The sequence below is a fragment of the Panthera pardus genome, unplaced genomic scaffold (assembly GCF_024362965.1).
Source record: "Panthera pardus isolate Hobbes unplaced genomic scaffold, ASM2436296v1 HiC_scaffold_18, whole genome shotgun sequence".
Taxonomy (NCBI): Eukaryota; Metazoa; Chordata; class Mammalia; order Carnivora; family Felidae; genus Panthera; species Panthera pardus.
Window position 1 is genome coordinate 17,445,300 of NW_026526743.1, and position 14,982 is coordinate 17,460,281.

The 14,982-nt window shown below is 37.1% G+C and overlaps 1 protein-coding gene across 7 annotated transcripts in view; it reads right to left on the minus strand.

The window, feature by feature from the left end:
• The window catches only part of ZNF461 (zinc finger protein 461), a 32,110-nt gene extending 17,341 nt beyond the window's left edge, over positions 1–14,769 (minus strand). For 3 of the 7 annotated variants that reach the window (XM_019423106.2, XM_019423101.2, XM_019423104.2), the window contains exons 1-2: positions 14,655–14,769; positions 12,398–12,489 (exon numbers count right to left, since the gene is read on the minus strand). Coding sequence is in view for 4 of the 7 variants with exons in the window: in XM_019423101.2 (XP_019278646.1) it covers positions 12,398–12,406 (9 nt within the window). In the remaining 3 variants the exon portion in view is untranslated. Of the gene's footprint in view, positions 1–4,812; positions 4,913–12,397; positions 12,490–14,654 lie in introns of all 7 variants that reach the window. The other 4 variants (XM_053906384.1, XM_053906386.1, XM_053906385.1 and 1 more) reach the window with 3 other exon arrangements.
• Between the last annotated feature and the right edge of the window lie 213 nt (positions 14,770–14,982).

Genomic DNA, 14,982 nt, shown 5'->3' on the forward strand with positions numbered 1-14,982 from the left:
CCTTCCACTCTAGTTTACTCTTCAGGTCACTACCCTAGTAACTGCAACATCTCCAAAATATCAAGTGTCCTTCTCTCTGGTCACCTTTATTATTATTTTTTAATGTTTTATTTTATTTTAGGGAGAGAAAGCAGGGGAGGGGCAGAGAGAGAGAGGGAGACAGAGGATCCAAAGCAGGCTCTGCACTGACAGCAGAAAGTCCAATGTGGGGCTCAAACTCACCAATGACAGGATCACGACCTGTGCCAAAGTCGGACGCTTAATTGACTGAGCCACCTAGCTAGGCGCCCCACCTTTTTTTTTTTTTTAATTATTTAATTTCTTTTGAGAGAAAGAGAGAGACAACATGCGTGCATGAACAGGGGACGGGCAGAGAGAGAGGGAGAGGAAATTCCAAGCAGGTTCTGTGCTGTTAGAGTGCAATCTCTGGTCACCTTTACATTGTCACTCCCCACTCATACCTCTTCTCTTCTTACCCAACTCAAATTCTATGTTCAACTAATCATCTAACTTCATAATGACTGCTAAGATGAACTTCCTTTTCATACTTGCTTAGCAAAGCCTGAATCCTAGATAAATCTAACTCTCTTCTTACTCTGTCACTGTATCTATGTAGCCAAACATGACTAGAGAAAATAACCAACCTTAATGACAGGTTTTCATTTTATATTTTATTTTCCTTTCTTAAATGGTTCAGAACAACAACAACAAAAAAGATAAACATTCAGAGGTATTATTTCCAACCCTTTCCTTTCCATTGTCTCCCACCTCCTAACCGCTATAGATGAGCAATTTTATAAGTTTTTTTTTGTATGTCTTTGCAAAGTTTTTAAGCAATTATAAATACATATGTATGTATTATTTTTCACACTTTTACACAAAAGGTAATGTACTATAATATATGCATTGTTCTGTATTTGATTTTTGAATTCTAAGGTTAATGGTTTCCTTATTTTCCTATAGGTACGTATCACCCATTTTTTGTATTTATCATAGTTTATTTAACCAGGCATCTATAAATGGACAATTGGTTGTTTCTAATCTTTTGCTATAAGAAGCAACAGTGCAATGAATACTTCTATAAATGTGTCATTTTGTATATACACAGATATATCTGTTACAGAAAATCTCAGAAATCAGATTGCTAGGTCAAAATGGAAAATGCACTTGTAATTTTGGTAGATGCTATCAAATTTGCCCTCCACAGCGGCTGGACGATTTTCTCAGATACCAGCAATATATGAGTGTACCTGTTTCCTCACAGCAAAGCCAGCAAAGTGTTTTGTCAAAATATTTTGTTTTTATCCATTTAATAAGGTAAAGAAATTGTATGTCAGTAGAATTTTAATTGGTATTTCTTGAATTATTTATTGAGTATTTTTTTAAGGGCTTTTTATGTTTCTTTTCCTGTGAAAATTCTGTTCATATACTTTGACTCTATCCTACTGGGCTGTTGGTCTCTTTTTTAAATTTCTTAGTCTTTATAGGGGTGTCTGGGTGGCTCAGTTGGTTAAGCGTCCGACTTCAGCTCAGGTCATGATCTCATGGTTTGTGAGTTCGAGCTCCCTGTCAGGCTCCATGCTGACAGCTCAGAGCCTGGAGCCTGCTTTATATTCTGTGTGTGTGTCTCTCTCTCTGCCCCTCCCTCACTCGTGTGCACTCTCTCTCAAAAATAAATGTTAAAAAAATTAAAAAATAATAAATTTCTTAGTGTTTATAAATTAGATAAGTTTAGCATCTGTGCATGAATTGTAAATACTTTCCCAATTTTGTAATTTCTCTTCTGACTTTGCTTACCAGTGTTTCTTGCCATACAGAAGTTTTTTTATTTTTATGTAGTCAAATTTGTTAATACTTTCTCTTTTAGTTTCTACAATTTTGAGTCCTAGTTAGGCAGTTCTTCCTCACATCAAAGTTATGAAGGAATTCTCCCATGTTTTAATCTGGTAATGTTATAATTGCATTTTAAAAACTTAAATGACTCAATTTAATTGGAGCTTATCCGATATGGTACATGAGATAAAGACTGGGCTTATTATTTTCCAACATGGCTACCTAGCTATCCAATACCATTCGTCAAGTCTATCTTTAACCAAGGAGGTAAAAGAACTGTACCGTGAAAACTGTAAGATGCTGATGAAAGAAAAGTGAAGAAGACACATCTGAAAAGATATTCTATGCATAAGGAAATGGAAGAATTAACATTGTTAAAATGTCCACACTACTCAAAGGAATCTACAGATTCAATGTAATCCTTCAAATCCCAGTGGCATTTTTCACAGAAATACAACAAACAATCCTAAAATTTGCACGGAACCACCAAAGACCTCAAATAACCAAAACAATCTTGAGAAAAAGAACAAAGCTGGAGACATCACATGTCCTAATTTCAACCACATTACAAAGCTATTGTAATCAAAATAGTATGGTATTGGCATAAAAACAGACACATAGATCAATGAAACAGAACAGGGAACCCAAATACCACATACAGTCAATAAATTTATGACAAAGGAGCCAAGAATATACAGTGAGAAAAGGACAGTCTCTTCAATAAATGGTGATGGGAAAACTGGACAGCCATATGCATAACAATGAAACTGTAGCACTCTTATACCATACACAAAAATCAACTCAAAATGGATTAAAGACTTGAATGTAGAACCTGAAACTATAAAACTTCTAGAGGCAATCATACAGGTAAAGGTACTTGACACTGGTCTTGGTGATGATTTTTTTGGATTTGAAGGGCAAAGAAGAGCAAGAGCAGAAGAAGAGCCAGAAGAGCAAAGGCAACAAAAGCAAACATAAACAAATGGGTCTATATCAAACTAAAAACCTTCTTTATAACAAAGGAAACCATCAAAAAAAGGAAAAGGCAACTTACAGGGAGAAAATTTTTGTAAATCATGTATCTGATAAGGATTTAATATTCAAAATATATAAAGGACTCCTACAACTCAATAGCAGAAGAAAATAAATAATAAATAATCTGATTTAAAAATGGGAAGAGGAATCAACAAAACTAAAAGGAAATTGATGGAATGGGAAAAGATATTTGCAAATGACTTATCAGATAAAGGGTTAGTATCCCAAAGCTACAAATAACTTACCAAATTCAACTCCCAAAAAAACAAATAATCCAGTGAAGAAATGGGCAGAAGAATAGACACTTTTCCAAAGAAGACATCCAGATGACCGACAGATACATGAAAAGATGCTCAGTCCCTCATCATCAGGGAAATACAAATCAAAACCACACTGAGATACCACCTTATACCCGTCAGAGTGTCTAAAATTAACAACTCAGGAAACAATAGATACTGGCAAGGATATTATGAAACGGGAACCCTCTTGCACTATTGGTGGGAACGTAAACTGGTGCAGCCGCTCTGGAAAACAGTGTGGAGGTTCCTCAAAAAATTAAAAATAGAACTACCCTATGACCCAGCAATAGCACTACTAGGAATTTATCCAAAGGATACAGGAATGCTGACTCACAGGGCACATGTACCCCAATGTTTATAACAGCACTTTCAACAATAGCCAAATTATGGAAAGAGCCTAAATGTCCATCCACTGATGAACGGATAAAGAAGATGTGGGTTATATATAGAATGGAATACCACTTGGCAATGAGAAAGAATGAAATCATGCTATTTGGGGCAATGTGGATGGAACTGGAGGGTATTATACTAAGTAAAATAAGTCAGTCAGAGAAAGAAAGATATATGTTTTCACTCATATGTGGAACTTGAGAAACTTAACAGAAGACCATGGGGGAAGGAAAGGGGAAAAAATAGTTACAAACAGAGAGGGAAGTAGGCAAACCATAAGAGACTCTTAAATACAAAAAACAGAGGGCTGATGGGGGACGGGGGAGAGGGGAAAATGGGTGATGGGCATTGAGGAGGGCACTTGTTGGGATGAGCACTGGGTGTTGTTACGTAAGTGATGAATCACGGGAATCTTCCCCCAAAAACAAGAGCACACTGTACATACTGTATGTTAGCCAATTTGACAATAAATTATATTTATTTTTAATTTTTTTTAAACATTTATTTTTGAGAGACAGATAGAGACAGAGCATGAGCAGGGGAGGAACGGAGAGAAAGGGAGACACAGAATCTGAAGCAGGCTCCAGGCTCCGAGCTGTCAGCACAGAGCCCGATGGGGGGCTCAAACTCATGAACCAGATCATGACCTGAGCTGAAGTCAGATGCCCAACTGACTGAGCCACTCAGGCGCCCCAAGAATAAATTATATTTTTAAAAAAAATTAAAAAATACAAATGGGAAGAGAATCTGAAAAGACATTTTTCCAAGGAAGACATAAAAACAGCCAACAGTTACATGAAAAGGTGTTTAAAATCACTGATCATCAGGGAAATGCAAATCAAAACCACAATGAGATATCTCCTTTTACCTATTAGAATGGCTATTATCAAAAAGACAATACATAACAAGCATTGGCAAGGATGTGGAGAAAAGGGAACCCTTGTGCACTGTTGGTGAGAAATGTAAACTGATGAACCTACTATGGAAAACAATATGAAGATTCCTCAAAAAAATTGAAAATAGAACTACCATATGACCCAGCAATTCCACTTCTGGGTAATTATCTAAAGGAAATGAAAATATCTACTTGAAAAAATACTGGGACTTCCATGTTCACTGCAGCATTATTTATAATAGGCAACACAATAAAACAACCTAAATGTCCACCAAAGGATGAATGGATACGGAAAATGTGATACAGACACACTCACACACAACTATTATTCAGCCATTAAACAAAACAAGGAAATCTTACCATTTCCAACAACTTGGATGGACCTTGATGGCATTATACTAGGTGAAGTAAGTCAGACAGAGAAAGACAAATACCACATGATCTCATTTATGTGTGAAATCTAAAAACAGAAAACAAAAATCAAACTCATAGGTACAGAGAACAGACTGGTGGCTGTCAGAGGCACAGGGAGATGGGTGGGCAAAATGGAAGAAGGTGGTCAAAAGGTTATAAACTTCCAGTGATAAAATTAATAAACCCTTGGGAGATATAATGTACAACATGGTGACTATGGTTATAAATACTCTATTGTATATTTGAAAGTTGCTAAATGACTAGATCTGAAAAGTTCTCATCACAAGAAAAAAACTTGTAAGTATGTGTGGTAATGAATATTAACTAGACTCACTATGGTGATCACTTTGTAACATATACATAACATATACATATACTGAACTATATTGTGCACCCAAAACTAACATGACCGGCCAATTATATCTTAATAAAAAAGTCCATCATTAGCCTACTGTTTTGAGATGTCACTTTTATCCATATTAAATTACCATTTGCAGGTACATTTCTAGATTTTTCTATTCCATTCTTTTGATCTATTTATAAATCAGTACCATGGTGTTTTAAGTATCATGCTTTACATTATGTATAATTATATAAATTATCTAGTAGAACTTATTTCTTCTCTAATAAGGGATTAACAAGATTCAGAATCACAGCCAACAATATATAATATACAATGTCGAGTACACAATCAAAAATCATTAGGGGTGTGGGGCGCATGGGTGGCTCAGTCAGTTGAGTGCCCAACTTCGGCTCAGGTCATGATTTCGTGGTCCATGGGTTCCAGCCCTGCATCAGGCTCTGTGTTGACAGCTCAGAACCTTGAGCCTGCTTCAGATTCTGTGTCTTCCTCTCTCTCTGCCCCTCCCCCACTCTGTGTGTGTGTGTCTCTCTCTCCTTCAAAATAAACATTAAAAAGAATTTTTTTAATCATTAGATTACTAGTAAAATATTTACTAGAAATACAAAAAAGAAGAAAATGTGACCCATACTCAAAAGAAAATCACCTAATAGAAACACAAATAAATGATTCAGATGTTGAAATTAGTTAGCAAAGATTTGAGAACGTTAGGTACTTTTAAAAAGAACCAAAGGCAAATCCTGAAATTGAGAAATAAAAATTCACTGGATGGATCTATAGCAGATTAAGCACAATAGAAGAAAAGATCAGTAAATTTCAAGACAAGTCCATAGGAATCACTCACTGAAAGTCCAGAGAGAAGACTGAAAAAAAATTTAAAAAGCGAAAAGAGCCATAATGTTCCATGAGACACTTGTCAATCCAACATATGTGTAATAGGAGACTCAGAAGAGCAAAACAAGGCTAAAAAAATCTTTAGAAACATTTGGGAAAATATTTTCAAATTTCATTTTTTAAATATGTATTTATTTATTTTTGAGAGAGAGGACAAGTGGGGGAGGGGCAGAGAGCGAGAGAGAGAGGGAGACACAGAATCTGAAGTAGGCTCCAGGCTCTGAGCTGTCAGCACAGACCCTAACGTGGGGCTTGAACTCACAAACCATGAGATCATGACCTGAGCTAACCAACTGAGCCACCCAGGCATTCCCAAATTTCATTTTTAAAAAAGCAACTCATAGATTCAAGAAGCTAAATGAACCCCAAGTAACATAAAAACAAAGAATACTAGGGGCACCTAGCTGGCTCAGTTGAGAGCACGATCTCAGGGTCACGAGTTAGAGCTCCACATTGGGTGTAGAGATTACTTAAATAAAAGTTTGAAAAAAAACACACAAAGAATACTATACCTGTGATCATTATAAACAGCCCACTGAACACCAAGGAAAATGAAAAAAAAAAATCTAGTAACAATGGAGGCAAGACAGTATCGTTAAAATGCTGAAAGAAAGCTGTCAACCCCTAATTCTATATCCAACTGAAATCTTTCAGAATTGATGGGGAAATAAAGCTTGGGGTTTTGTGTGTGTATTCTGGTTTGTTTTTTGAGAGAAATGAAAGCTGAGAGGTTTGTAGCACAGAAGACCTGTGTTATTAAAAATGTTAAAGCAAGTTCTTCAGGGGGACAAAAAATTGACATTAGGTAAAACCTTCTATACACAGAGGAATGAAGAGTACCAGAAATGGTAAATCGGGGGGTAAATAGAAAAGATATCATTTTAATTTCAGAATTTCTTCAAAAGATAATTGAAGAAAGAAAAGCACTGTGGTTTTATGTATTTAGAAATAAAATATATGACAACAGAAAAAAAGTGTGAGGGGAAAATGGAAGTATCTAGCTATAAGATTTCTGCATTATTTGTGAAGTTGTATAAAATAATTAAAAGACTGTGGGGCACCTGGGTGGCTCAGTTGATTAGGCGTCCGACTTCAGCTCAGGTCATGATTTCATGGTTCGTGAGTTCCAGCCCCACGTCGGGCTTTATGCTGACAGCTCAGAGCCTGGAGCCTGCTTCAGATTCTGTCTCTCTCTCTCTGCCCCTCCCCTACTCGCGCCCTGTCTCTCTCTCTCAAAAACAAATGTAAAAAAAAATTTTTTTTTCTTTTTAAATACTAGAAGACTATAATTATCTATTTTTAAGGGCATATTGGAAGCTGCCTGGGTGGCTCAGTTGGTTAAGCATCTGACTCTTGATTTCCACTTAGGTCAGATTTCATAGTTCATGAGATCGAGCCCTGCAGTTGGCTCTATGCTGACAGCACAGAGTCTAGTTGGGATTCTCTCTCTGCCCCTTCCCCACTTGTGCTTGCTTTCTCTCTCTCTCTCAAAATAAATAAGTAAACTTAAAAAATTAAAATAAAAGCATATTAGAAACCTTAGAACAGTCCCTAAAACAATAAAAGAGTAAAAATAGTATAGCTAATAATCCTATAATGGAGATAAATAAAATACTAAAAAAATAGTGGAGATACATGAAATACTAAAAAATATAACATGTGTCCAAGAGAAGGCAGGAAAATGGGGGGGGGGAGGAAGAACAGATGACAAGAAAATAAATTAAAAATAATTACATTGAATTTAAACAGTCCATGGAGAGGTCAGCAAACTTTTTCTGAAAAGGCTCACTTAGTAAATATTTTAGGCTCTATGAGTCACATATAGTCCCCACCACATATTCTTCTTTATTTATTTATAACCCTTCAGAAATGCAGAATCCTGCATAGATTGAGGCTGTAGGCTGGACTAGGCCAGCATGCCACAGATTGCCAACCCCTAGTCTAGATACTTGAAGGTAGAGATTATCAGACTAAATAAAAAAGTAGAACTGCACTATGTGCTGTTATATGAGATACACTTAAAATCAGTTAAAATGAAAAGGATAGGGAAAAGATATGCCACGATGTAACAATAAAAGAAACCTGAAGCAGTTATATTAATAAAGAGAACAGAACGCAAGAAAAAGAGTATTACCAAAAGGAACATTTCATAATAAAGGGGTCAGCTCATCAAGAGGACTTAGAAATCTTGGGGCACTTGGCTGGTTCAGCTGGAAGAACATGCAACTCATATCTCAGGGTTGTGAGTTTGAGCCCCATGTTGGGTGTAGAGATCACTTAAAAATAAATAAATAAACAGGGGCACCTCGGTGGCTCAGTCGGTTAAGTGCTGACTTTGGCTCAGGTCATGATCTCACAGTTCGTGAGATTGAGCCCTGCATTAGGCTTTGTGCTGACACCTCAGAGCCTGAAGCCTGCTTCAGATTCTGTGTCTCCTCTCTCTGCCCTTCCCCCAGTCACACTCTGTCTCTCTCTCTCTCTCTCTCAAAAATAAAATAAACATTAAAAAAATTTTTTTAATAAATAAAATACAAACAAAAAAAAGAGGACATGGCAATCCTAAATATGCACGCACCTAACAGAATTTCAAAACACAAAGCAAAACTGACAGAACTGTAACGGATAAATCTGCAGCTTTATTTGTAGATTTTAGCAGTCCTCTCTCAGTAATTGATAGACCAAGGGACCAAAAGATTAGAAACATAGAACACTTGATCACCACTACAAACCACTTGATTTCATTGATAAACACGCTAACAATAGTATAACACTCCTTTTTTTTCTCAAATGCACATTGAGCATTGACCAAGACAGTACACATTTTGGACCATAAAACAAGTTTCAATAAATTTAAAAAGATCAACGTTCCAGAGTATGTTCTCTGACCACAACAGAAGTAAATCATGAATTAAATGAATTAAAAAAGAAATTCAGAAAGACCTGAATTCAGAATTCAGAAAGATCTAAAAAGTCCCCCAAAATTTGGAAGTTAAAGAAGACTCTTTTTTTTTTTTTTTTTTTTTTTTTTTTTTTTTATTTATTTTTGGGACAGAGAGAGACAGAGCATGAACGGGGGAGGGGCAGAGAGAGAGGGAGACACAGAATCGGAAACAGGCTCCAGGCTCCGAGCCATCAGCCCAGAGCCTGACGCGGGGCTCGAACTCACGGACCGCGAGATCGTGACCTGGCTGAAGTCGGACGCTTAACCGACTGCGCCACCCAGGCGCCCCTAAAGAAGACTCTTCTAAGTGGCCCATCGCTAAAAGAAAAAACAGAATTATGAACTCAGAAAAGAAGAGAAAATTAAGCACAAAGTATGCAGAAAGAAGGAAAGAATAAGAGATCAGTAATCAATGAAATAGCAATCTAACCAATGGTAAACTGGAGAGAAAAATCAGTAAAACTAAAAGCTAGTTCTTTGAAAAGATCAATAAAATTGATAAATTGCTTGTATATTGATCAAGAAAAATAAACATGAATTATCAATATCTGACAGGCATTAAAAGGATAATAAGAGAATATTATAAACAGCTTTATGCTAATAAATTTGACATCAAAATGGAAATAAACTAATTCCTTACAAGATAAATTACTAACTTGATTCAAGAAGAAATAAAATCCCCAAAAGCCCTGTCAATTAAAGAAATTAAAGTCTCTCCATGAAGAAAACTCCATTGTGTTTGCTTTCTACTGCTGCTACGACAAATACAGTAGCTTAAAACAACACACTTATCATCTTACAGTCTGTATGTTAAAGGTCCAGCAAGGGTTTCCGTAGACTAACTCAAGGTGCCAGCAGGGCTGTGTACCTTTCTGATGACTCTAGGAAAGAGTCTATTTCCTTGCCTTTTCCTTGCCTTGCCAAGTTTCTGGAGGCCACTTAGGTAGGTCATGGACCCCTTCCTCCATCTTCAAAGCCAGGAGTATGCATATTCCATTCTCACATCTCCCTCTGACCCTGATTCTTCAGATAATCCAAAATAATGTCCCCATCTCAAAATCATTAATTTAATCACATCTGCAAATTCCCTTTTGCCAGATAAGGTACCATATTCACAGGTTCCAGGATTAGCATGTAGATAATACTGGGAGTCATTATTCTGCCTACCACAGGTGCATTTGTTGTTGAAGTCTATCAGACAATTAAGGAAGAAATAACACAATTCAAAAAATTCTTCAGGAAACAGAAGAGGATGCATTTCTTGACTTATTTTATAAATTAACGTAGAATAAAGACATTTTCATATAAAGGACGTTGAGAGTATTTGTCATCAGAAAACACAAACTATAGGAAATGCTGAAGGAAGATCTTCCAGCTAAAAAGAAATGATATAGGAGCACCTGGGTGGCTTAGTCGGTTAAGCACCCGACTTTGGCTCAGGTCATGATCTTACAGCTTGTGGGTTTGAGCCCCACATCAGGTTCTGTGCTGACAGCTCTCTCACTGTTTCGATTTCTTTGTCTCCCTCTCTCTGTCCCTCTTTGGCTTGCACTGTCTCTGTCTCTCAAAAAATGAATGTATGTTAAAAAAATAATAATAAAATTTAAAATTAAAAACAAAAAGAAATTCTATCAAACAGAAATTCAGATCTCAAGAAGTGAGAGTAGCTGAAAATAGTATATACATGGATGCATTTGCAAATAATCCAATAAAGTATTTTTTCAAGACCCTTCACTTCTGTGGATTTTCCCTTTAAAATTTTTATATTGTGCTTTCTTTTTCTTTCCTAATTTGAGATTTGTCATATTATCTTATTAATGATGTTTTTCCTGTTTTCTAACACATATAATTTTTATTTTTATAAATCCCCTCCATATGTCCTACCACTTCCTTTCAACTTAAATATTTTCATTATTTTTGTTAGAAGGACTTAAAGCTGTAACTTTTCCCTTAGAGTCTTACTTAAACTAAATCCGAAGGGTTCCAAAATATAGTACTATCATTGAGTACTAGAAATCCTTTGCTTTTAGATTATATTTCTTCTTTGATCCAGGAGTTATTGAGATGGATTTTACAAATTGTTGCTAAGAGTAACTTTATTTTTCTGATTTTGTTGTTATCTTAGCTGCATTTGTGTTCAGAGAACATGGTTTATCATTTCTACTTATTTGGACTTCAGTGTGGCCTAATATTTTATCATTTTTTCTGAATGGTCTATGGAGACTTGAAAAGAATTGAAAAGAATTCATCATTACTAGGAGACAGAATTGAATATATATCAAAAAGGTAGGTTTGATGGAGTATTTCATCCTTACAAAATGTGTTCACTTGGCCTGACTTTGACTGAAAGGGTTAATTAGTATCCTCTACCACTTTCTTCTACTATCTGCTTTCCTATTTGCTCAAGGAAATTTGATGGTATACTATTTGATACATGTGCATTTATAACTATTTTGTCTTCATTTTGAAATGTATACCTTAGAATTACATAGTGCCCTTCTTTGCCATGTTTAATGGTGGGATATAGCCTGAATTTTTGTCTGTTTTTGGTTTCCATTTGTCTGGTATACTTTATCCATCCTTTCATTAAATTTTCTGAATCACTTAAGTGTCTAATGCAGAGAGTTGAGTTTTTGAGACTCAATCTAAAGGCCTTTTTCTTTTAATAGGCGAGTTAAAAATCATGTATATTTACTGAAAGGACATATATTTGTTTTTTGGTCTTTGTTTTATTTGTAATTATTTTGCTCTTTACATATACACACTGTGTGTGTGTGTGTGTGTGTGTGTGTGTGTGTGCGCGCGCGCGCGCCTGTGTGCCTTAAATCTTAAGTCTGGTGTTATATAAATTAGTTATTTTTCTCTCTCTCACTACAAGTTAAGTTTCATAAGGGACAATTTGTAGGTGTCTTTTTCCCCTGCCCCCCCCCCCCACTGATTTATTCATAGTTACCTAGAAGAGTGCCTGTCACATAGCAGGTACTCAATAAATAATTATTAAATCACCTCATCAAACAAGAGAAACATTTCTGACAAGAGAAACATATTTCCCTCAAAAGAATACTATTTTTGTTCTCTCCTTCCCTTGGCAGAAGGCTGAGCATATGGGAAATGAAAAATGACTTACTGAATGAGTATAAGAACACTGGTTAGAAAGAAGAGGAGCAAAAAAGGAAGACTTTGAATTTTTGAAACCAACACTTACTCACTAGTCAGTTATTGTATGATAATCAACTGGCCAACAATATCAGGATAAAGAATGCTAATACTCCTATGACTATATAAAAAAAAAAAAAGACTGTATCAATTAGGAACAAAAAAACCCACCAACTTACATGGGCCATGGCTTTTTTTAGAATTCAATGTATTTATTAGTCCTCTTCTTAGTTCCACTTTAGAAGAAACTCACAGTCCAAAGAAAGTATTGCTGGATGAAAGGGGTTTAAAACAAAAGACATCAGATGGTCTTGCCTCTTAGCGCCCAAAGTGCTAATGTAGAATGACATTTTTCTTCCCCCTACATGTCTACTATGCCCAGTCCCCATACACACATACATAAACTGTTAGAGAGAAATTGGACAAATCCCAACCTTACTCAAAACAAGGAGGGAAGCCAGGTATAACAGGATGGATTCAAGAAAGACTGGAGCCAGGTTTTTTAGCAAGAAAGATTTAGAGAGGCAGACCAGTGTCCAAACCCTATGATAAAATGGACCCAACCAACATGTTCAGACTTATCCTGACAAGATCTTCACTGAAATAAAAGGGAAAAGATAAAGGAAATAGACATTACAAAAAGATCAGGGATAGAAAATGATCCAGTGATCACTTGGATCTAAACGATCCAACGAGGGGTGCCTGGGTGGCTCAGTCAGTTAAGCGCCCAACTTTGGCTCAGGTCATGATCTCACAGTTTGTGAGTTCGAGCCCCACGTCGGGCTATGTGCTGACAGCTCAGAGCCTGGAGCCTGCTTCAGATTCTGGGTCTCCCTCTCTCTTTGCCCTTCCTCCACTCACGCGCTCTCTCTCAAAAATAAATATTAAAAAAAATTTTTTTTAATGTTCCAACAAATGTCTCACAAGAATTTCAAAAATAGAGACTGATGGTACACAGATGGAAAAGAAAAAATAAATAGAACAAAAATTTCCAGAACAAAATAAATACTTGAGACTTCAGTTTGAAGTACTGGTGAAATTAAAAAATCACACCTGGGGGCACCTGAGTGGCTTAGTCAGTTAAGCGTCCCACTCTCGGTTTCAGCTCAGGTCATGATATCTTGGGTTCATGAGCTCCAGCCCTGCACTGGGTTCCCTGCTGCCTGTGAGGAGCCTGCTTGAGATTCTTTCTCTCCCCCGCCTCCCACCCACTCTCTCAAAATAAACTTAAAAAAAAATAAATAAACCTCTTAAAAAAAAAAATCACACCTGGAAGCATCCTGGAAAATCTTCTGAAATTTATTCCTGAGTACAGACAAAAAAACCTAAATATCTTATAATAAAGAATTACAAAACAATGTGTATTGTAGTCTAATCTTTGGCGGGAAAACACATACATATATGCACAAATATATATATGCATATATGTATGCATGTAAGGAAGGTGAAAGCATTTGTAATAAGGTGTTCAGAGTGGTTGAAGAATTACAGACTTTAGTTTAAATGAAGTAAAATAATAAAAAAATTTTTAAGTTAATATGAACATTTCAGATAAGAAACAGTACATAATAATCTTAGACACTGATTTTGGATGTGCAATAGTGCCATTCTTTCCTCCTACTCTAGGTGTTTTTAAGGTGAATGGCAGAAGTAGTGAGGTAGAGAGTGGAGAAGAACTAGGAGACACCAGGCCTTTCCCAAATAATCTCCACACCCAACGTGGGGCTGGAACTGACAACCCAGAGATCAAGAGTTGCATGCTCTGCTGCCTGAGCCCCCAACCAAGCCTTTCCTGAAGCTTAAAAATTGTGTGACCTTGAGGTGATGTGGAGTAGACATTGTCTGTGGCCATGGTAACTATATTTCTATGATACTTGGTGATGTGTATGAGTTCTTCAGATAATTGTTGGGGATAAGGGCTAAGTGGGTATGAGGGCGGTTTGTGGTTGGGGAGGGGTTATTTTGTTTTGTTTCACCATACTTGTGGCTTTGTCCAAGGATGTGTGATGATAAACGTGGGTTGGATAATGTGATTTTGCCTTGTGTTGTATGAATCTACAAGTGACTACTGGAATGTCTCCCTAACTGACTGATTAGGTGAGCCTGGGTGTACTGATTTGTGGAACTGTGCTTTTCTCTTTTATGCAAGTATATGGGGCTTACACAAATAACCACCCGCAATCACAGTCACAATCACATACAAACCCCATTCACACAAATGGTCGTGCAGACAATTACACTGTCACAAAAGCACGATCCCGAATCCAGTCGCTGTCACAACAAACAGCCAAATTTACTTATACACTTAAACTCTATAGTTTCCTTCACACACTCACAACAACCCAACCTATCCACCCTAGGGCAGCTCCCACACTTAAGAGGCCTAACACTCCAGACACTCCTCTTACCAAGCCCTCGAGCTCCAGGATTCCTTACCTTCAGCATCCTCAGGAAAGGTTCTAGTCCAAATTCTGATTCGCATTCCAGGCGAGGCCGGACGCCTCGCCCGGCACACACCACTGCCTCACCGACCTCGGCGGCCGACTTTCCCACCGGAAGTAGCGTTGGACCACAGTGTCTTCTGGGAAACGTAGTCCGAAAGGGAAAAACCCCCGGAACTGAACCAGGTAAATCTTCCAGGCTTCGGGATGCACCTGCGCAGCTTCGTTCGGGCCTCGAGTGCTGTCACAACCTCCCCGTTTCCAAGGCTCAGACCCGAATTTGGGGTCTGAATTCTGGACCTCGGATTCCTCTGAGGGCGGAT